The 23468-nt window shown below is 43.4% G+C and overlaps 1 protein-coding gene across 1 annotated transcript; it reads left to right on the plus strand.

The window, feature by feature from the left end:
- Positions 1-390: 390 nt before the first annotated feature.
- On the plus strand, positions 391-23179 carry esyt1a (extended synaptotagmin-like protein 1a). Its single transcript, XM_076277111.1, has 31 exons — positions 391-957; positions 3786-3827; positions 6367-6501; positions 6704-6777; positions 7336-7408; positions 7520-7609; positions 7714-7769; positions 8240-8360; positions 8908-9084; positions 10291-10373; positions 11292-11340; positions 12033-12122; positions 12705-12806; positions 13109-13180; positions 13867-13953; positions 14408-14557; positions 16009-16191; positions 16549-16719; positions 16953-17035; positions 17141-17189; positions 17307-17395; positions 17708-17804; positions 18438-18509; positions 18667-18753; positions 18878-19024; positions 19211-19356; positions 19500-19601; positions 19830-19961; positions 20059-20164; positions 21772-21821; positions 21919-23179. The coding sequence occupies exons 1-31, from the start codon at positions 601-603 to the stop codon at positions 21944-21946; spliced, it is 3300 nt and encodes a 1099-aa protein (XP_076133226.1). The 5' UTR covers positions 391-600; the 3' UTR covers positions 21947-23179.
- The last annotated feature ends 289 nt before the right edge of the window (positions 23180-23468 follow it).

The raw sequence follows: 23468 nt of genomic DNA on the forward strand, positions 1-23468 counted from the left end.
GGATATGAGTAAACACAACTTTCTTCATGTGGTCATTGTATAGGAACTGAGAGCAAACTATTCATGTTAACAATCATGCTCACAGACAAAAGGCTAATGTTACCGACTGTAATCTTTTCTGGCCTACTCAATGGGCAGTTCCATTTGTGGAAATACGGTATATAGACCAACTTAAAACAACAAATGTGTTTCCTCCTTTTCTGTGTGCATTATCAGCGAAAAAGGCGAATTTCATTTGTAAACATAATATATGCGTAAACTAACATGTGCATTGCACAAAAATATAATGGGTAAATGTATGTGTGGCGATATGACCTTTTGTAGTGTTGAAGTCTGTAAGCAAGGATCCAGGCTTGAAACAAAACACGCCCCGTTGTTTTGAGTCTGAAAATTAAGATCCTACAGGGGTTGCCTGGCAAGTGCCCACATGCCGCACTGTTGCCTGTTCCTGACCAAACCCCTGGAGCTGTGCGGTGGTATGACTCTGTAAGCATTCAGCCGTGTGCGTTTCCTTGAAAACGGTATAGTCTATTTTAAAGTAGTGAGCCGAATCGGTTCCGGCTAGTTGACACTGCGGCAACAGTAGGTAGTAGGGGCTTCATGGAGAAAGACTTACCGATGCCATCTGGTGATGGAGGGTCGAGTGCTGGTACCGATTCAGAGGCTGCGGACTCGGCCCCGCCAGAGGAAATGCAGCCCAGTCGTCCAGGAGAGCATGCTGTCTCGGTTCTTTGGTCTTTCGGAAAGTGCCTGGGTGCGTTATTGCCCGTGTACCTTGCGGGTTACTTCGGATTCAGTATTAGTATAGTCTTGTTCGGTCTTGTCATCTACATGGGATGGAAGCACGGCAGGGATGGAAAACACTCTCGATTGCAATCCGCCATGTATCTGCTGGAAAACGAGCAAGATTTCACCACCACACGGGTTTTTAGGAGTAAACGCGATTTGCCATCATGGGTAAGGTTTTTCGTTTTGTTTGCAATATTTTGACTGTCAAAGGCTGATCCTAGCTAGCGGCGACCACAGCTGTACAACATCTGGCTCTGACAGCGCCACTCACCGTGCGCTCGTTTTATTTAAAATGCGCATTAACTGGTGGTAAATATAACCATTTATTTTGGACGATGGATGTCTAACTTGCAGAATAATGATACCTATTCTTGGTGTCAAAATTATGTATCAAGAGAGAAAATCAGTGACAGTGTTATGACACATGCATTTCAGAGCAGCAGTGGAGCAAAGCTGACTGCATGACATTGCATGGAAAATAGGGTGTTTAGTAGTTAAATGTGACCTTGAACTTTCACGTTTGTCAGCGGTTTGGTTTCTTTCTTTTCATTGCCATTGCCTATTCAATAGATGAAGCTATGCCTGAAGATTTTTTAGATCCAAACCACCAACCTCTAGTCTACAATCTTGGCATTCCCTCAACCACCTTAGCATTAGACACTGGGAATGGTTTTCCGACAGTCTAGTCGTCCGTGTTTTGTTGCTCAGCCAGAGTTCTCTTATGTTGCTTCTCTGGATCACTAGTAGGACTAGCACTGCATCTGAGGCTTAGCCTGTTTTGGGATTAGATGTGTCAAGCTATTATGGGCCCACAGCATGTCACGATCCTCTTTAGTAGGTCTTAAGTTCATGTCTTTCTTCACCACTCAGATAATCCCATACTTTTTCTGCCCAAATTGAACAATGAAATCATCCGACACGGCTCCTCTCTCACACACACACACACACACACTCACACAGACACACATGTGGAGTGAAGAACATTTAGGTAGCAAACTCGAGGACGGCTGCTTGCTCCATAGCTCCCTCACCCACAGAGCCCTCGGTCTCTCCCTCGGTCTGTCTCGCGGTCTCTCACCCTCATTAAGCTCGCCACATTCCACAGTCAAGTCCAGCCCTGTCTATATTTGGACATTATTTTCCTGAGATCTCTGAAGTTAGTCTGAGTCTTGATCTGATTCATTCTGGGCATAGTTGAGAATAAACAGTCCTGGAAACAGTCTCAGTGGATACAGGCCTATCTTACAGTGTCCATAGGAAACTATGAGTTTACAAGCTGCAAAGATAAGGGTGTTACAAATGTAAGCATGTTATGGGACCCTTTTTGTGTCAGCCTCGTTCTCTTCATTTACATTAATGTTGATCTTTCTTTTTTAAAGTGGCCTAATACAGAGCCTATCTACAGTACAGTTGGATGTTGTGTGCACTGCACAATATATCAGATTGATAAGTAATTAAATGGATGTAATACTACCTTGATGTTGATGAGCTGTCAATTTGTATTTAAAGAATAACAAATAGTTATAGCCAGCTGTGGTTGTCACAACAGGTTATAGCTATTTTTGTTATTATTAGTCCTAAAAGATCTATGCATGCTTTTGTATTATTCAAAAATGGAAAGTGTATTTATGTCACAGTTATAGTATACTACACCATAATGTTTAACGCATTAAACATTAAAAATTAAAAGCATCTCTTGTGTAAGACCACAACCCTTCCTGCTGGTAAAGCAGCAGTTAAGATCATGTTATGAGTCAGTGTGGTAGTTTATCTGTCTTCCTCTTCTGCAAACCAGGCTCATATGATGGGGTTGTGAGTGTAAACAGGATATCACACACTCAAACACATTATCTTGATCCATGTGATGGGACAGGGGGATGTGCAATTGAAGTTCTGATCTTGTGGCTGTGGGTTTGAAGATCACTTGAGGGTACAAGAGATTATTCAGGGGCGTAGCTAGCATGGTGGAAGTAGCAGGTCTTTTTCACGATTTGTGGATCTTTTTAGTGTGAGCTTGCAACCACTATCAGATACTGTAGTCTTCGATATATCTTATATAGTAAACAAACTTAAAGTCAGCAAAATAGCATCCAAATAGCATGTCTTGTTATAAAAGTGGTGTGGCTTTGAAAACAACTCAGGGTGCATAGCAAGAGTAACAGAGAAAACGATGAATGGAAGAGAGAAGCTGGTGACTGAGTTTGATAAGCAAACTGCACAGTTTGAACTGGTAGTCATCAAAATAAAGTTTCAACTCTTCAGACTGAAGCCGTATCCCAGTGTTTCCCATACATTAACTTATTTGTGGCGGCCCACCACAATATCAACATTGACCACCACACAATGATTTTCCATGTTGTTTTCCATGTTGTACTATTTAAATTGGATGGAATTCTTTCATTGTAGAGCTATGTGCACCTTTGCACAGACTCTCCTTGTGTCTCTCTGTCGAACCTACATGCACGTTTACACCTACATGCACATGAACATTAACAATCCTGCAAAGCATAGAAGATGACTGGCTAAGTTGTGCTTAAATCTGGTTAGCATCATAACCCCGCTGCATTAATTTGTTAAAAACTTTTGCATCCAAGTTAATTCTGCAAACTTACCACCACAAATATAATTCAATTCTGTGGGAAACACTGGTGTCCTGCTGCATCTGTCTGTTGTGCACGGCCTGCAGCTGAAGTGAAGGAAACTATTCAGCCCCCCACACATCCTATAATGATGTGACTACGGTCTGAAAGGCTCAAATATATAATTTACAAAATGTAAGCAAAGAAAACGCTACATCTGCTGAGACTGCCCTCCACAGTGCTTGTTTACTTTTGTGTACTTTTGTTAGTAATATCTTCCTCCACAGAGTTTGTTTACTGTTTGAAACAACCCCCCTCACCCCACCCCAGCTATGTCTCTGTTATGTCATTAACAACAACTTAACGACACTGACCTGCTTAAAGTAATCCAAGTATCACTGTCTTGTTTGTTAACAGGTTAATTTCCCCGATGTGGAGAAGGTTGAATGGGTCAACAAGGTGAGTCTTACAATAACATTATACAGTAACAGTATACGTAGCGGACACACACACACACACACACACACACACACACACACACACACACACACACACACACACCTGTATGTACACCATTTTTATTAGTGAAGAACATGAAGAGGGAAGCCCCTCACCCCAGGGGAAGTAGGTGTTTCATATTGAACTCTCTGTTGCATTGTGTCCTCTGATCTGTTCTGTGTCTGAGGTTTACATTTGGCTTAGACGTGGAGAGCAACAATATGTATGCATGCAAGGCTTTTTCGCCATGCTCTCCATTAGTTAAAAAAGTAAAATAAAATAAACACACACACGCACACACAATGAATGCGCGCGCGCACACACACGCACACACACACACATACACACACACACGCACACACACACACACACACACGCACACACACACACACACACACACACACACACACACACACACACACACACACACACACACACACACACACACACACACACACACACATACATACCCCTAATGTGTGGCGGCTTTGTTAGTGTAATAGACTGAGGCCTGCTGTTGCTAGGGTATCTGAGGCTCGCAGGTCTGAGCGCTAATGAACAAGGCACATGGCTGCTGTTGCAGGACGTAAAGTCACAGACAGAGCTGAGATTGTGGCGGCCTAGTCAGCAGGGTTTGGTCAGGGCTGCTCTTGCACATGCTTCCCCTGGCACACTTCCTGAGTCACACGGTGGATGCAGTGCTCATCTCCCTCTGCCTCAGCTCACACACACACACACACACACACACACACACACACACACACACACACACACACACACACACACACACACACACACACACACACCCTCAAAGGCCCAAGCCATTCTGTCATGACCTTGACAGAAAATATATAGGTGCAGAGAGATTCCAGGGGACAGCAGCTCTTTGGCTCTACCTGGAACAGAACAATAATGTAAACTTACCATAAAGCACTGCTCAGACTCCACATAATGTAAACTTACCATAAAGCACTATTCAGACTCCACATAACAGTGTGTGTACACCAAGATCAAGGTAATTATGCTGGGAAAGAATCAAGAAGAAGGACATTTATCATGAGCTATTTGAAGCCCTCCCAACCTGAAAGTAACGTTTGTCTTCCTCCTTGGTGAGCTAGAGAGTTTTGGTGTGTTAACACCTCTGTTTTAAACTTCATACCCTGACAACACTAGCTGAAGTGATGAGTTCAATGGTATACTTTCATATCCTGTGGTAAAGTTGTGGATGATGTATAGGTTATGCAGATAAGACATTTTTGTTGAAAAGGTATTTTTCAAAATCTCCAGGTCCTGATGCAGTGCTTTTTTAAATGTTTTATTATTATTTCTCCATACCCCTTTTCATAGTTCATCATGGATGTCGCATAAACAAGTAGTGGTAACAGAGTTCACTGTGTCTCTATGAGATTAGGGGCACGGTGGACATGCTGTCCTGAATATGCACATTGTTTTTAAGCTGAAGCTTTTATGTGTCAGTCTGTTTTTGTGAATCTGTGGAATGTTGCTAAAATGTGATGACATTTGGCCTGCGCCAGAGCCTTATAGATAGACATATAAAGAGCCTTATAGATAGACATATAATACATATAAACCTACACAACCACTGTCAATCATTTCACATACAAAAGTTACTGAATGTGCCCAAAAACCTCAATATAAAGAGATCTCTGCCCCCAATTTTACCAAAAAACATTACATTCATTATTATGTTAATCTGGCTGATGGCACACTGTTATACTCCCCCAAGCAGGGACACACTGGCAATCTGTGCGTTCTGGAAAAGTCTAGAACAGCCGTCCATTCGACGGCCGTTGACTGCCTGGCTGTACATGCCTCATTGGCCAAGTAGGGCTACTCTCTAGCTCTTCACATATATGCGTTACTCAGGCTTATTCAAAGCCATCACTATGTGTACGTCCCTGCCCCCAGGCCTTCCACTTTGTTCTGTGGTCAGCTATAATCCTTCCTTTTACCTCCCCTGACCTTTTTTGTATTCATCAGAAACAGGAAACAGGTCTGTAGGTTGGGGCACAGTGTTGCTCTTGCGTGAGACCAGTCAACATGTCATACTGACAGTTCACTGTAGTTCCTGCCCACAGTGGTTTGTACTCAGCGTATGGTTAGGCATGTCAGGAAAACCTCTATTCAGTTGACATTTGTCTGTCATTTTTGTAGTATCACTGGTATTGACACAAGTCGAATTCTTTCAAATTCCTTCATTACCAAGTGTTTTTGTTAGTAATCTTTTTGTTGTAATGTTATTTATTCAATTGTCTTTTGATTTCCTTATTTAAGAATTACCTTTGTTATATACCATGACAAAAATAAGACTCAAAACAACCATTAAGAAATAGCACCTACACATACAGTGATATTCACTGTGTCAAAGTTGACTGAGACACATAGAGTACATAGCTACCCTCTGATGACTGATGGACTAAGAACGCCTTCAAGCCTTCTTATTGGCTCTTCCTGTGCCTGCATGCTTGTTGGGTTGCAGATTATCCAGCAGGCCTGGCCTTTCATTGGGCAGTATCTGGAGAAGCTGCTGGTGGAGACCATCGCCCCCTCCATCAGAGCCTCCAGCGCCTGCCTGCAGACCCTCAGCTTCACCAAGATTGATTTCGGAGACAAGGTAGAACTGACCTACACACTGTTTGGGAAAAGCTTTTACTAGGTTTTATTTTACTATGAAATTCATTAACTAAAGTGTCATATTTCTACTAACCCAAACATGCATTGTGAGACCCCCCCCCCGCCCCTTATATGATGATTCAGTTCTATTAGTGGCATGTTGTACACATCTTCATCTTTGTAAAAGTGAACTGTACCTCCAGGCCATGAAAGTGGTGGGTGTGAAGGCCCACACAGAACATGACAAACGGCAGGTGATGCTGGACCTCTACATCAGGTACATCTCTTATGCTTAGTTTAGTTGGGCTCAATGCACAAGACAGTGTACTAGAGCAGGGGTTCCCAAACTTTATCACAACGCCCCCCAAATACCACTAGGTTCTGGCCAAGGACCCCCTTGATGTGTTATTAAACCCAACGAAAATACTACGGCAAATGTAAAAATACATTAAGCTAATCCTAATATTTAAGCTAATCCTAATAATTATTTTAGCCACAAGCACTTTGCGATGTAGCATACGGTGTGTAAAAATTGCATTTGGGGCTTTCTGCTATATGAGAATTTTCACTCTACTATTATTCCCAGTCATTATCATGGAGAATATAATGTTCAGATATGCAAGAAATTATTATAATGGCATTGTATAACAACACTCATAGTAGTAGGTATATTTTACATTTTTCAAATGTATTTTGTTGCTTTTATTTTTCCTTCCAACTTGCTGAGGCCCTCCTGGCACCCCCTCGCGGCCTTAACTTTGAAAATGTATAAGAGTATACTAGAGGAAGTGACAACTGGACCCTTATTACTTTGTCCCCTTTTTGCACTGCACAGCTTTGCTGGAGATGTGGAGATCAACGTGGAGGTGAAGAAGTACTTTTGCAAAGCAGGAGTCAAGGGCATACAGGTGAACAACTCAAGCTATACCATTAACTTTAGGTTTAATGTTTCATCCCATTTGTTTGCTTATGTCCTCTCTCTCTCTCTCTCTCTCTCTGTTCCTTTTATCCACCACCAGCTCCATGGCAAGCTGAGGGTGATCCTAGAGCCTCTGATTGGGGATGTTCCTCTAGTAGGCGCCATCACCATGTTCTTTATCCGGAGGCCTGTGAGTCCACACTTCTCTCCTCTGGCCCCAGTGCTTTATGTCTGAACACAAGCTAATGGCTAGCGGGGCCATCTTTCTCACTCTCTGGTGCTCTATTCTTACAGAAGCTTGATATCAACTGGACTGGGCTAACCAATCTGCTGGACATCCCTGGGCTGAAGTGAGTGCATTTTTCACGGCTGAGACCGGCTTTCAGCGTGCTGACCATCCGTGAGACCATCCTAATGGATTAGCCCTACTGTTTATCTCTCTGTGGGCTAAACATTAAGAATGGGTGGCATGATTTACAGTTCTTTGACAAGCTCTTTTTGAGTGGATGAGAAGCATGGTTTTCCACAATATGGTGGAAAAGTCCCACTGTTTGATTAGTGGCAACTTGCCATTTATGTTTGGAATGCCATTTCACATCATGCTTCTGTTACCTCAAACAGGAACAGTCCCAGTTTCCCACCTTTCCCACCCGAGATTCCTGATTTGTGGGCAAATCACCAGTTATTAGTTACCCCATGCTGCCCTCTGCATTGCAAAATCAGTATGTTGTTATGTGTGTATGTCAATGTCTCTGTGTCTGTCCAACGGTGTCTTTTCCATTTCTTGTCCACAAAATGCAACCCTTGCATTCATTTGCAGTGCTATGTCGGATACTATGATAATGGATGTTATCGCCTCCTTCCTGGTCCTACCGAATCGCCTCACTGTCCCCCTGGTGGCCGACCTGCACGTTGCGCAGCTCCGCTCCCCTCTCCCACGGGTAACCCATCCACTCAATACTCAGAGAGGGGTCAATGAGCCACCTCCTCTGTGAGACAGACCATGGCAAATATTATTACGGCTGAGTGTTGCTGAATGTGTTGTGTTGCTAGCAGAACCCACCGCAGACGTCAGTGGAGCAAGTACTGAAATTTGATTATATGAAATACAACCTAAAGTCATATGAGTAAACACTGACAAATCTGCTGAAAAAATATGACGTGTAGCAAAGCGGTCAGCATCTATTTGTGGGTTCTGCTATCACTGTGTGCTTCACTTAGGACCTCTGAAGTACGTTTGAAGTGTTATGGATTTGTGATTAATGATACTGTATTGGCTGCTCAGTCTCTGTGTGTGTGTGTGTGTGTGTGTGTGTGTGTGTGTGTGTATGTGTGTGTGTGTGTGTGTGTGTGTGTGTGTGTGTGTGTGTATGTGTATGTGTATGTGTGTGTGTGTGTGTGTGTGTGTGTGTGTGTGTGTGTGTGTGTGTGTGTGTGTGTGTGTGTGTGTGTGTGTGTGTGTGTGTTTCTGTGGATGGGCTCTGATAGGGGATTGTGCGCATCCATCTCCTGGAGGCTGAGAACCTGGCCGCTAAGGACAACTACATCAAGGGCGTGCTGGCGGGGAAGTCGGACCCCTACGCTGTACTCAGGGTGGGCACCCAGACCTTCACCTCCCATTACGTGGACAACAACCTCAACCCCCAGTGGCGCGAGATGTATGAGGTGAGAGAGATTTATGGGTTTTCTGGTCTCAAGGCTGCAGTCATTGGGATATGTGCTTTCCAATGCAAGTGAGTCATAGCGAGCAAATATGGTTGGCCAACTCTTTGTTTTTTATTCACTGAATCTAGAGTTTGAGGTTAGTGTTTGAAGTAGTGAAATTTTGTCATTCAGATATGATACAGTTATGTGTTTCATGTTTCTCTTGCATCTGTGATGTGCCATTAAATAGCACAAACACTCATTCCAGTATATTCCAAGACAATCCTGTGACAAGTGTGAAAAGAAAACCCTCTGACCTCAGAACAGTCAGACAAACAGGCTACTGGACCAAACACAAGAATGCCGATACACTGCAACAACATTTTGAAATGGCAACCTTTGGCCTAGAACAAAAAAGTATTTGAATGTGAAAATACACATGTAAAGTTCCAACATCTCTGACTGTTCAGAGAAATTCCACTAACCCTGTGTTGCACTGCCATTTCCTGGTGTGCATAATTATGGACTTCAGTGTGTTGTTCTGAAATGCACACTACTCCACTGTATTCATTGCCCCTTTGATTTCAGTAATGTTTTGAGTCATGGGTTTACAGTTCTATTTAAAGCACAAAGATATGCTGCAAGTGTATTGCTTGTGGTTATCATCTGAATGGCACACATGTGACACAATTAGATTAGTTTTAACATATCAGCATTATTATTTTAATGTTTTTCATAATGCCACTATTCTGTTGTATCTAAAAATGTTTATTCATTTAAAGGGACGTTGATGTTTTTTTTGCTGATGTATTGCAGAGCCGATTTAGAGACACTAGATCTCAAAAAGCATATTTTGTTGAGACTATTTCAAAACGGTTGTTGGGCAATTGCTAGCAGGATCACAACTTCAGAAATAACAGGACGTGACTATGAGATCACATGCCCTGATCATATGAATTATGAAACCCAGCGGGTGTAGGAAACATTCTTCTGAGAAAAAGAATGGCTAAAGCCTCATCTCATGGCTTGACCTTCTCTGCAAAGAAGCTAACTTGTCTTTGCCTATCACGCAAGACTATCATGCAGAGTGGGCTTAGCTGACTTAGATGACTTCTCTCCCACTGATCATTTCATAACCATAAACTTCTCATCTCTTCATCGGTCTGTTTCTGTATCTGTCTGTCTATGTGCTGGTGTGCCCCCCCGTGTGTATTTGTGGCTTGTCAGGTCATTGTCCATGAAGTGCCTGGACAGGAGTTGGAGGTGGAGGTGTTTGACAAAGACCCTGACCAGGATGACTTCCTGGGGAGGTACTTCCCACTGTATCCATGTGTGATCACCCTCAGAGCCGTGCTTTTGACTGTATGAGCAGACCACAGGCTCCAAGCGGAGCAGCACATTAGCCATAGAACTGAATCAGGCTTTGTATGATCAGACTGGAGGCCATGATATTCCCATCGCCTTTAGATCATCAACAAAGGGAGCATTTTATGACATTCTCTGAGGGTGCTGTGACCCACACGTTCCGTCTAGGACCATCCACTGAGGAACATAGTGGTCTTGTGATGGTAGTGCTAGGTTACCACTGTTAACCCAAACAGAGACATGGTTGAAGGCACAGTTCTTAGAAAAATACTTTAAGTTAATTTGTAAACCAAAGCAATACTTTGGTTTACTGAGTGTTTATGTCACACTGTTTCATTATCCAGAGTATCTCAACTGTAACTGGCATTCAGCATTTTTACAAATATTCAAATATTATAGGGAATTCACTCTTTGAGCTTTAAGATATTGTTGACTTTGTTAACATCTTTGAGTATTGACATTTATATTATTTGAATTTTTAAAAGAAAAATAGGAAATACTGACCTTTACATAGTCATTTGTATTGTTGCCATTATTTCTCCCTTTGTGGATTTGAAACATGTATTCCTCTGTAGGGAGGCCCAAAAGAAAGGAAAGAAAGAAAATGTCTAAACTACACTTGGGTCCATCTAGAAACATGTCCTCTTTCAACCATAAAAAAGAACTATGCTGTAATTTTAATTCGATACCGAATTGTGTTTCCAGGGGAGCTTAGTATTTGCTTACTTAATGGTAGAAATGTGAACTTGATTCTTTTAATCCTGTTAGCGCTGTACCTACATTCTCTTTGGCTGTATGGCTCAAGCTGGTGTGTGGTTTCATTGCGTAATCTTTATTGATCATTATTTTATTTTGTTTCTTAGGGTCAAGCTTGATTTGGACATAGTAAGGAAAGCAAGATTTTTGGATGAGGTGAGCTGAGTCTTGCAGATTGGTTTTACTCTCCCGTAGGCTACTCCTTAGCAGTGCAAACAAAAAACTGGCCTCTTGTGTAGGTGGATCAGGATGTAGGGCACAGTGTTTTTGTTTGCTCATTTGCACGTTACTTTATGCTAATAAAAATAATGATTTACCTACCTAAAATATTAATATTTCAATGTGTTTGTGTGCTTGTGTGTGTGTGTGTGTGTGTGTGTGTGCTTGTGTGTGTGTGTGTGTGTGTGTGTGTGTGTGTGTGTGTGTTCACGTATATCCATTTGTCTATATATGTATGTTAATGTGCTTGTGTGTGTGTGTGTGTGTATGTGTGTGTGTGTGTGTGTGTGTGTGTGTGTGTGTGTGTGTGTGTGTGTGTGTGTGTGTTCACGTATATTCATTTGTGTATATATGCATGTTTATGTGCTTGTGTGTGTGTGCGTGTATGTGTGTGTGTGTGCGTGTATGTGTGTGTGTGCACGTATATTCATTTGTGTATATATGCATGTTTATGTGCTTGTGTGTGTGTGCGTGTATGTGTGTGTGTGTGTGTGTATGTGTGTGTGTGCACGTATATGCATTTGTGTATATATGTATGTTAATGTGCTTGTGTGTGTGTGTGTGTATGTGTGTGTGTGCACGTATATTCATTTGTGTATGTATGTGTGTTTGTGTTTGCTGCTCCACAGTGGTTCACTCTGAAGGACGCTCCCTCAGGGCAGGTCCACCTTCGTTTGGAGTGGCTCTCTCTGCTGCCCTCTGCTGAGCGCCTGAGTGAGGTGAGCATCGTGAGCGGCACACAGCACACAGCCAGTAGAAATGACTTAACTCCCTCTCCACACAGCTCTGCCCAGCTCTGGTCACTACTTCCTGTCCCCTGCTCCCTCTCCACACAGCTCTGCCCAGCTCTGATCACTACTTCCTGTCCCCTGCTCCCTCTCCAAACAGCTCTGCCCAGCTCTGGTCACTACTTCCTGTCCTCTGCTCCCTCTCCACACAGCTCTGCCCAGCTCTGGTCACTACTTCCTGTCCCCTGCTCCCTCTCCACACAGCTCTGCCCAGCTCTGGTCACTACTTCCTGTCCCCTGCTCCCTCTCCACACAGCTCTGCCCAGTTCTGGTCACTACTTTCTTGTCCCCTGCTCCCTCCCCCTGCTGGCCTCCCCTCATCACTCACCCTGAGGGAAGTGCTCTGGGCAGCCTGAGGGAAGTGCTCTGGGCAGCCTGAGGGAAGTGCTCTGGGCACCCTGAGGGAAGTGCTCTGGGCAGCCTGAGGGAAGTGCTCTGGGCAGCCTGAGGGAAGCGGTCACAGCAGGAGGCTGAGGTGGAGTTATGTGATGGCTGACTCTTTGCTATGTGCAGGTGCTGAGGAGGAACCAAAACCTCACCATATCCAGCAAGACGGCAGAGCCCCCCTCTGCAGCTATCCTGGTGGTGTATCTGGACCGGGCCCAGGACCTACCGGTGAGTCATTATCTACTTCCTGTCTGAGCCAGCTGCATCCTGTCTCTCTTTCTCACAGGTATAATGACAGAGAGAGGGAGAAATCGAGTGTGTGTGTGTGTGTGTTTGTGTGTTTGTGTGTGTGTGTGTGTTTGTGTGTTTGTATGTGTGTGTGTGTTTGTGTGTTTGTATGTGCGTGTGTGTGTGTGAGAGAGAGAGAGAGAGATAGAGAGAGAATGAGAGAGAGAGATGTGTAGTGTAAGACTGTGAGGTCTTGGTTGTCTCTGTGTTATGTTTGTGTTGACTCAGATGTGTTGTCACAGATGAAGAAAGGCAGTAAGGAGCCCAGCCCCATTGTGCAGCTGTCTGTGCAGGACACCACTCGAGAGAGCCGGGTCAGTCGTCCACTAACACTCGTCAGCTCTCATATGTCAACATGGGCTAACATGATACATGAAATGTCATGTGTTGCCACACTGTTCTGCTCTGCTAGATTTTACTCTATGAGGGAGTTAAAGGGACCATATGTAAGATTGTGGACAAAACTGGTACTGCAATCACTTTCAAATTACTGTAGAGTGGTGTATCCCCTCCCCCTGACTCGAGGTTGCCAACCCTGATGGCGAAACACTACTGACTTTGTGATTAGTAGATAGGTAGAGGGTGGCGCATCAGGCCAAAACACAACATGACATGACAAAACACAACATCAACATCAGTTGAGGGCTGCAACTTCACTTTTTAAATTGCAATATCCTGGCCGGACTATTGTTGTCAGTGATATAAGTATTTGAAATTAACACGATTTCTTAATGTTTAGTGACATATCAGGGCCATTTTATGATTAATTGAAATACATTTCTTACATACGGTTCCTTTAACGTTGCTGCGATTAGTAATGATTTTCTAAATATTTAACCATGCTAGCCTTTTGAAACCTCTAAAGAAATATATGTTCTCCTTCTCAGAGATAGTAGTGCAGAGGTAGTTGTTAGCAACAAATACTTTTTCATTGTGTGCATGTGGAACACAAACACAAACATTGTGTCTGATGTAAACAAATGTAATGTGCTCCACTCAGACTGTGTACGGCACCACCAGCCCTGTATGGGAGGAGGCCTTCACCCTTTTCATCCAGGACCCTCTTAAACAGGACATGGAAATTCAGGTCTGCACAAGTATTCTGTCAATTTGCCCGCCGCCTTCAGTATCACTGCTCAGAGTAACAAAATTGTCACCAGGTCAAAGCAGATCAACTCAGAGACCTGATGTTTAGACTCAGTCTCTTTCCATTTGCGTTTGCTCAGTTGTCTCCACATTTGTGGAATTCTGACCCCTCCGCTCCCCTGCTGTCTCTGTGTCCCTCTCTCTCTCTCTCTCTCTCTCTCTCTCCCCTGCTGTCTCTGTGTCCCTCTCTCTCTCTCTCTCTCTCCTGCTGTCTCTGTGTCCCTCTCTCTCTCTCTCTCTCCCCTGCTGTCTCTGTGTCCCTCTCTCTCTCTCTCTCTCCCCTGCTGTCTCTGTGTCCCTCTCTCTCTCTCTCTCTCCCCTGCTGTCTTTGTGTCCCTCTCTCTCTCTCTCTCTCTCTCCCCTGCTGTCTCTGTGTCCCTCTCTCTCTCTCTCAGGTGAAAGACGACGACCGGTCCGTGTCCCTGGGCAGCGTGACCATTCCTCTGGCCCGGCTGCTGGTCACCCCAGAGCTCACCATGGACCAGTGGTTCCAGCTGGAGAATTCAGGCCAAGCCAGCCGGCTCTACCTCAAAGCTGTGCTGAGGGTGAGTGGACGGTCACTCAGTCCACTGCCTCAGACACATTCACACTGCGGGGCTTCACACATTCACAACAGGATGTGATCTCTGTCAGCCACAGGCTAAACAAAAATTGTCACTGTGGTGTGAATTCTGTCACAACATTATGTGACTGTAATGAGGGCATTGCTTGTTAGTTAGTATTTATCAATGGTAGTCTAATATTAATAAGAGGTGAGGTACAGTACGTATATTGCAGAATATATCACGATAACACACATGCAGTTTAATTTTGAAACAAGCTCTTACACTTGTACAGCAGTAACATAATACATTCTGTTATTCTGCATATTTTCCTGCATGTGAAAACCACCGTTATCACCACATAACAGGTGATAACTAGAAAATTTAATTCCAGGGAATTACGAGTGCATGAAAATGCAAAAAATAGGATGTAAAATAAAAGAGTAAAAACAAATAATGCAGATATAGTTACAATAGTGTTGGTAGGTTGACTTTGTGGTGGTTGCTAGGTTGTTGCTAGGGTAAATCATATGGTTGCTAGGGTGTTGCTAGGGTAGTTATGGTGGTTGCTATGCTGGTTGCTAGGGTAATCATGTTGGTTGCTATGTTGGTTGCTAGGTTGTCATCATAAAAGTGGTTGCTATGCTGTTGCTACGGTAGTTGAGGTGGTTGCTAGGCTGTTGCTAGCTTAGTTGCGGTGGTTGCTATGCTGGTTGCTAGGTTAATCTTATTGGTTGCTATATTGGTTTCTAGGTTGTAACTGTGGAAGTGGTTGTTAGGCTGTTGATAGGGTATTTTACATGGTTGCTAAGCTGTTGCTAGGGTACTTGAGGTGGTTGCTTGGCTGTTGCTAGGGTATTTGACATGGTTGCTAGGCTGTTGCTAGGGTACTTGAGGTGGTTGCTAAGCTGTTGCTAGTGTACTTGATGTGGTTGCTAGGCTGTTGCTAGGTTAGTTGTGGTGGTTGCTATGCTAGTTGCTAGGTTAAACTCATTGGTTGCTATGTTGGTTGCTAGGTTGTAACTGTGGAAGTGGTTGCTAGGCTGTTGCTAGGATATTTGACATGGTTGCTAACCATGTTACATAGCTTAGTTGCCAGGCTGTTGCTAGGGTACTTGAGGTGGATGCTAGGCTGTTGCTAGGTTGCTATGCTGGTTGCTAGGTAGATGATGGTTTAATATAGTTGGCTGGAGGCATAGTGTATGATAACTGACAGTTGGAATGGCTGAATAGTTTGAATGAAGTTTCTACATTAAACGGTTGAAGCCTCATTAAACGCGGAAAATAATAATAAGAAATCGGATAACAGTAGAGTGCATTTTCATGCACTCTAATTATTTTCATAATGACAAAAGGGTCTGCTTCAGACACATCAAATACATCTCTCTTACTGACTTTAATATGGTCTATGTGTCCCTTTATCATTTTTGTGTGTGTGCATGTGTGTTCCCCAGTTGCTTTGGCTGGATGAAGATGCCATTCCCAGCCCTGTCTCCCCATGTCCCACGTCCCCTGGGTCCGGCCAAGGTGAAGGGGGCGTGACATCAGAGGGGGCCCCAGGGAGCTCCAGCCTGACCCCCAACCCGTGCGTGACGCGGCCCCAAAACACCAGCCCAGATGCAGCTTTTGCCACAGAGGTGAGTCCCTCCAGGGCCCCAGAGTCCCCTCTTCAACAGACAACATTTGTGTGTTTGCTCTTGTAATGTTGACTTCATAACTAGAGTCTTTGTGAGAACTCATCAAACAAGTTCAGCCTGTACAACTGTCTGTAAATCAACGATATCTGATATACAGTTGCAGCCTAACGGACATGAGATTAGATCAGTTAGTGTTTCTTGCGAAAAGCATGTCCTTGCAATGCTGTTTGCAAGCACGCTCTGTTGTCAGTTGCTGAGCCTATCCTGTTTATCTCTTGGTCTCGTCCCATCTCTATGTTGACATAAACACTGAGATGCTCTCTCCCCCACTCCGCTCACCTCCTCCGTGTCCTGCAGGGCGTCTTGAGGATCCGTCTGGTGGAGGCCGAGAGCCTCGTGGCCAAGGACAGCTTCATGGGCAGGAAGGGGAAGAGCGACCCCTACGTCAAGGTCCGCGTGGGCGGCGTGACCTACAAGAGTCATGTGATCAAAGAGAACCTCAGCCCCACGTGGAACGAGATGTATGAGGTAAGTGTACGCGCTCCAGATCCACCAAGGCCTGCTGCTCCTCAGGGACGCTCGGCAGGAGCAACGGCTTTCATCTATTTATAGATACACGGTTTTTTTTTCCTTTCACTGCGCTCTTCTAGCCTCTAATTCAGCCTGTGGGAGCAGGCCTCCCCCTGTAGAGATCCTCTCTGCTGTAATCACTCCATATAATTATGTCTCTCCTGTCTGGCCCTCCCTCGGGTGCCTCACAGGTGATCCTGACCCAGCTCCCGGGACAAGAGGTGCAATTTGAGTTGTTCGATAAGGACTTTGACCAGGATGACTTCCTTGGCAGGTACGGAAAGGAGACAAAGGTGTTAGAAGGCTTTTGAGGGCTTCTCTGTGTAGACGGAGGGGTTCTGTGTAGATGTGACAGCTTCTTTCCAAAATCCCATTGCAGATTCAAGATTAATCTCAGAGACCTTATCAACTCACAGTATACTGATCAGGTGAGAACATTATCAGGGCAGCTCTGAATCATAAAAAATAAGATAACGCTGATGTTTTTTATGTGAATAATTCTGTCTTCTGTGCGTTTGTGCCATGATTTCACACCAACCCTGCAGTGGTACACTCTGAATGATGTCAAGACGGGCCGAGTTCACCTGGTGATGGAGTGGTTGCCCAGAGGAACAGATCTGACGAGGCTTGACCAGGTTAGCCCTGCTGCTGTCAGCACTGCGTTGTTTGAGTGCTCACAGAAACACCTATTATGTGCTAATGCATCTGTGTGTACACAGGGAAAGCACAACTGTTCATCAGTCCCATTTATTTGATTGATCATGTCCTGTACTGTCTCATGTCATTTCATTCGCAAACAAATTAATAAAAGAGTGGCATATTATTTTACAATTTCTGTATAATAACATGAAATGTTGTGCTTTATATTGGCTCTTTAGTTGGTTGGCAGGCACTGTTTTGCAGTTGAACAGTGTAATTAATGGCCTCTCGTGTGTGCTGTTAGATCGATCCTGCAGCTTCAGTCCCAGCAGGTGTATCAGAATAAGACAATCCCCTCTGCAGCTCTGCTCTTTGTCTACGTGGAGAGGGCCCATGGCCTGCCGGTGAGTGCAGTGCATACAGACAGGATACACTCACATCTCACACTTACACAGGACACACTCACATCTCACACTTACACAGGACACTCACATCTCACACAGGACACACTCACATCTCACACTTACACAGGACACACTCACATCTCACACTTACACAGGACACACTCACATCTCACACTTACACAGGACACACTCACATCTCACACTCACATCTCACACTTACACAGGACACACTCACATCTCACACTTACACAGGACACACTCACATCTCACACTTACACAGGATAGCCTCACATCCCACACTTACACAGGATAGCCTCAAATCTCACACTTACACAGGATGCACTCAAATCTCACACTTACACAGGACACACTCACATCTCACACTTACACAGGACACACTCACATCCCACACTTACACAGGACACACTCACATCTCACACTTACACAGGACACACTCACATCTCACACTTACACAGGATGTACTCACATCTCACACTTACACAGGATAGCCTCATGTCTTACACTTACAAAAACAGAATAAACAGCTAAATTGTACTTTTGTGTTCCGTATGTATGGGGAGGGTGGCTTCACTAATTGGTTCGTGTTCTGTACCATGTTATCTGTGGCCCTAGCTGAAGAAGAGTGGTAACGAGCCCAAGGTCGGGGCAGAGATCTCACTGGAGGGCGTCTCCAACCGGACTAAGGTGGGACTTCCTGTCCATTTCCACGTGCTGTATGTCTACCGGTGTCCTTGGTGTGGCACATCCCTCAAGTCTGTCATAAAGAGTGGGCTACCAAAATGAAATGTGAAATTTGTGGGTCTCGTATGATTTGTGCATATTCATGTTTTCTTTCCCGTAGATTTGCGATCGTTCTACCTCTCCACAGTGGGATGAAGCCTTTCAGTTCCTGGTTCGTGACCCTAGAAAGGACATCCTCACAGTGAAGGTCAGGAAATTAAAACATATAAAAAAACAAATCCCAAAATCAGCTTGTGCCATGTTGTTGACTTACTGATTTTTACTGGCTATGACAGACAATCCGAGTGCCTGAATGTGCGTTCTCTGTGCAGCTTTCTCACAGCTGGGGCCAGGCTCTGGGCGCCCTGCTGCTGCCCCTGAGGGAAGTGCTGGCCGAGCCTGACCTGGTGCTGGACCGCTGGCTGCCTCTAGATGGCGCTCTCCCAGAGAGTGAGATCCTACTGAGGGCCGAAGTCAAGGTGACAGTGCAGTGATTTAACATTTCAGCACATAGTTTCAAGCTAGTTATCAGCAATCACACCGCCATACAATAATTTTATTCTCAAAACTGTTCCCTAAAGTCCACCAGTTACATTTCTCAAATGCCAAATAGAGTTTTCTCTGTCGTTAATAATAAATAACTACCTTGTGTGTTGGTCCATCAGTTATTGGACTCAAAGCTGGTGGAGTGCCTCAAGTCGAATGGAGATGAGGTGACAGACTGTGACGAGGCAGTGGAAGATCACCTCATTCCCAGTAGAGATTCAGACATGGCAGCTAATCTTAGGCATAGAGCTGTGCCCAGCAATGAGTGAGTGTCACACAGAATGGACTCTGTTCTTTCTTCAAATACTGCAAAGAGACAACTATAATGAGATTGTCTGTGTGTGTGTGTGTGTATGCGTGCGTGTGTGCGTGTGTTTTGTGTGTGTGTGTGTGTGTTTCTGTCTCTAGAGAAGATAGTGTGGGTGGAGCTGGAGGCCAGGGACAGGTGAAGCTCTCTATTGTCTATTCTTCTGAAGAGAGCCGATTGGCCATCACGGTCCACGCCTGCAGGTACTGTATGTCTGACAGCTCTGAGGACACCTGAGCCCCAGGTGTGGTTTTTTTTTTTGAATGTAACACTGAAAGGCTGTTAACATTCAGTTAACTGCTTCAAGCCCTTGAACAGTTTAGCTGACTGCATTCCTCTTGGAAAACACTTGCAGCGTTCAATTTGTGTTGCCTGGACTATCTGCCGCCAGATTGTAAACACTCCTGTGTGGCTTGTTTGTTTGTGGACAGAAACCTGCCTGCCAGCGCCAAAGACGGGTCCGACCCTTACGTCTCCCTCATCCTTCTCCCAGACAAAAGCAGGACCACCAAACGGAAGACAAGCGTCAAGAAGAAAGAGCTCAACCCAGAGTTCAAAGAGAGGTAAGGTTAGGGGGGAATAATAACATGCTTGGGAAGATAATGATGTGTGTTAGCTTGGCCCAGAGGCTAAATTTACCACCACGTTTGTCCCTGTTAGGTTTGACTTTGACCTTTCACTGGAGGAGGCCACACAGAGAAGACTGGACCTGTCGGTCAAACACAGTGTTTCCTTCATGAGTCGTGAGAAGGAGCTCATCGGAAAAGTGAGAGAAACCGGTTTTAGTTTTGAAGGACAAATCGTTAACTAGAAAAGCATTTCCTGAAGGAAATACAGTGCATGAAAATGCAAAAATATGATGAGTTCATATGGTTAAATTATTTGCTTGGTAGATAAGGTTTACTATAGTTGGAATGACTGAACAGTTAAATAGGTTGATAATTGAAATGGTTAAATTATTTAGGCAGATAGTTGACGATAACTAACAGTTGGAATGGCTCCAATGTTTGCTAGTAGTTATGCTAACTATGTTAAAGATAATAATGGTAACCAAGTAACTATGCTAACTAGCATGCTAACAATATTAAAATGTTAACTATGCTAACCATATGACTTAGCTAACCTAGCTAATAATTTTTATTAGTTATGATAACTATGCTAATTAACATGCTAACATGCTAATTATGTTAACCATGTGACTTAGCTAACTTCGCTTATCATTTTTAACAGTAATGCTAACTAGCATGCTAACATGCTAGCATGCTAACATGCTAACCATGTGACTTAGCTAACTTAGCTAATCATTTTTAGCAGTTTTGCTAAAAAATGCTAACTAGCATGCTAACATGCTAGCATGCTAACTATGCTAACCATATGACTTAGCTAACTTAGCTAATCATTTTTAGCAGTTTTGCAAAAAATGCTAACTAGCATGCTAACATGTTAGCATGCTAACTATGCTAACCATGTGACTTAGCTAACTTAGCTAATCGTTTTTAACAGTTTTGCTAAAAATGCTAACTAGCATGTTAACTAGCATGCTAACATGCTAGCATGCTAACTATGCTAACCAAGTTACTTAGCTATCTTAGCTAACTAGCTACAGTGGGTAGGAGTCATAGTTGATGACAAGTAACAGTTACAATGGCTGAACAGATAAAAGTTCAGTAGTTTAAAGGGTTAAATTGTTTAACAGTGAAATATTGTAGTGAGGACTTTTATTTTGAAACAGTTTTTGGCAGAGGAAGCAGTTGAACAGGATGTGTAGTCTTAATAGGGCCAGTTTGTATGCTTAAAGCCTGAGACTGGCAGTTGATGCAGCTGGCCCGAACACCTGCCATAGGATTCTAATTGCTTAACGGCTCTATTGTGATGTCATCAGCCCATGTTAAGTCTATGGGGAAATTTTGAACAGTTTTTAATTAATAGTTTAAAAAGTATAAAAGTTACAAAGCTGAAAAATACAAAGCACCCATGTCCTAAGTAAGACCTACGTAACATAGTTTGAATGAAGTTTCTACGTTAAGCGGTTGAAGCTGCATTAATTGCGTTAGAAGAAGAAGAATAAGAAGCCTAGGAAGAACAGTACAGTGCATTTTCATGCACTGTAATTAGTGTTGTGAGGCAACACTTTCCTGTCTGTAACTCTAATAATACCACACAGAAAGGCGGCAAGAATACAATGACAGAATTTGAATCCTGAATATGATTTACAGCAAAATTCAGTTACACAAGAAGAATGATATTGTCCAAATGTAGAATTAGTCTTTTGAGTCTTCCTGGTAGAACTTTCCTAAAGCTATAATTTTCTCAAATTTTGACATGAACAGCTTTCTTTAAGTCCTGTTATTTGTTCTGTTTTTTCTCCTGTAGTTGCAGCTTGATCTGGACCAAGTTGACCTCAACTCAGGGGTCACTCAGTGGTATGTTCACCAGTTCCGCCCATGGTTGTTTTTATAAAGCATCTGTGCAAATACATCTCGGCTCTTCCTGTTGCTATTTGTGCTCTGTTCTTCCCAGGTATGACTTGACGGAGGAGGCCACCTGATGGGTATTGGAGAGGACTTGATGATGCCTTTAACGTCTCTGCCCTCCTGCTTCACCTTCCTCCAAGCTTCTGCTGTGTGATGCAAATGTCACTTTTGTAGCTTTGAGATTGTGTGTAGCATTATAATAGTGTAATCACTGATGACAAATTGATCACAGGTATCATATCAAATCAATACCTTCTGTTTGCTTACACAAGAATTTTGTTTACTATCAATCACGAGGAAACAACTAAAGGGGTTTTGCATTTGCACTATGCAAAATATCTTTAGATTGATTTACGACACAATTTTTTTACAATCAGTCATCCTGGGGTGAAGCCTAAAGATAAATGGATAGACTTAACCCTGTCAGTATTTCCATGTACAATGTGACAACTACTTCATTCATATGGTCAGGTGTTCCAGATAGCGCACCCTGTCATAAGTGCACATTAACCAAATACGTCGGTACATTGTACATCACGGTACAAGCATATTCATAGAATGTGTAATTACTATTCTCATCAATTCAAAACCAAAGATAACTATTTTTGTTTTAAAATAATGATCACCACCACCAAACTCCGACAGACACAATATATTCCTCAGCTTTTGTAGTTACACAGACCATGAATATTTGTGTCCAAGAAAGCAGACCATGCAGACATGGCATGTGGACCGACATTATGCAATGAAAGATTCAACATCATGGCTTCTCCAGTAGCACACAGCAGTTTAGTAGTAGATTATAATTATTTTGAGTTGCTTTTTGTCGTTCCTTGGTACTGTTTGAATGTTTGCTTGCTGGAATGTGCAGTCTTAACTGAAAACTCTGTTGTTTGAATGTTTTTTTTTATTTTGAAATGAAGGAACTTTGTTATTACTTTAAGATATTTGAATAGCAGCTGAGGCGTTGTCATAGTGTTATAAATGTCTCTGTCACCTCAGCAACCTTCATATCAGAAAGGTCTGAATCACTGTGCTTTGTTCTGTGTCCCTGGCTAAGGGAGGCAGTAGTGTGCTATGATGTATATTATGCTCTAGTTGTTCTAAAGGCAGCCTTCCAGTGCCAACTTGTAAGGGACTGAACACCAGCTTGAAATAAACTGTGTTTTGCATGAAAATGGGTGGGGAAAGAAAAGCTATTTTTAGTCAGAAAGGGAATGGGTGATATTGGAATGACAGTGATAGTATGGTTTACTCTTTATCATGAATCTTGCAGCTGATTGAATAAACCTCGTTTGCACTTTAAATTGAGTTTGTTTTAATACTTACCACTGCATATTCACTCTATGGTATAGCTTGTAAAAGGTAGCCACCGCCAAAGAACATGAAGACAAAACTTCACTATGATTCATAATCCCAGCACAACCTACATTAATAAACAGCCCTCAGAAGACATGTTTACTTTTGTGGCCCATCTCATGGGCTGTTTACATGCATTAAGCTTTGTTGACACTGGCGTTCTGGGGAAGAGAAAAGCAAGCCTTAGTCAGAAAAAAACCGAATTGATGTCTTGCCAGTAGCTTGTGAAAGACAGCT

The sequence above is a fragment of the Alosa pseudoharengus genome, unplaced genomic scaffold (assembly GCF_046254945.1).
Source record: "Alosa pseudoharengus isolate Yale_2024_CS ecotype anadromous, Long Island Sound unplaced genomic scaffold, YU_APseudo_1.1 YU_APseudo_1.1_scf_9, whole genome shotgun sequence".
NCBI classification, from domain to species: domain Eukaryota; kingdom Metazoa; phylum Chordata; class Actinopteri; order Clupeiformes; family Clupeidae; genus Alosa; species Alosa pseudoharengus.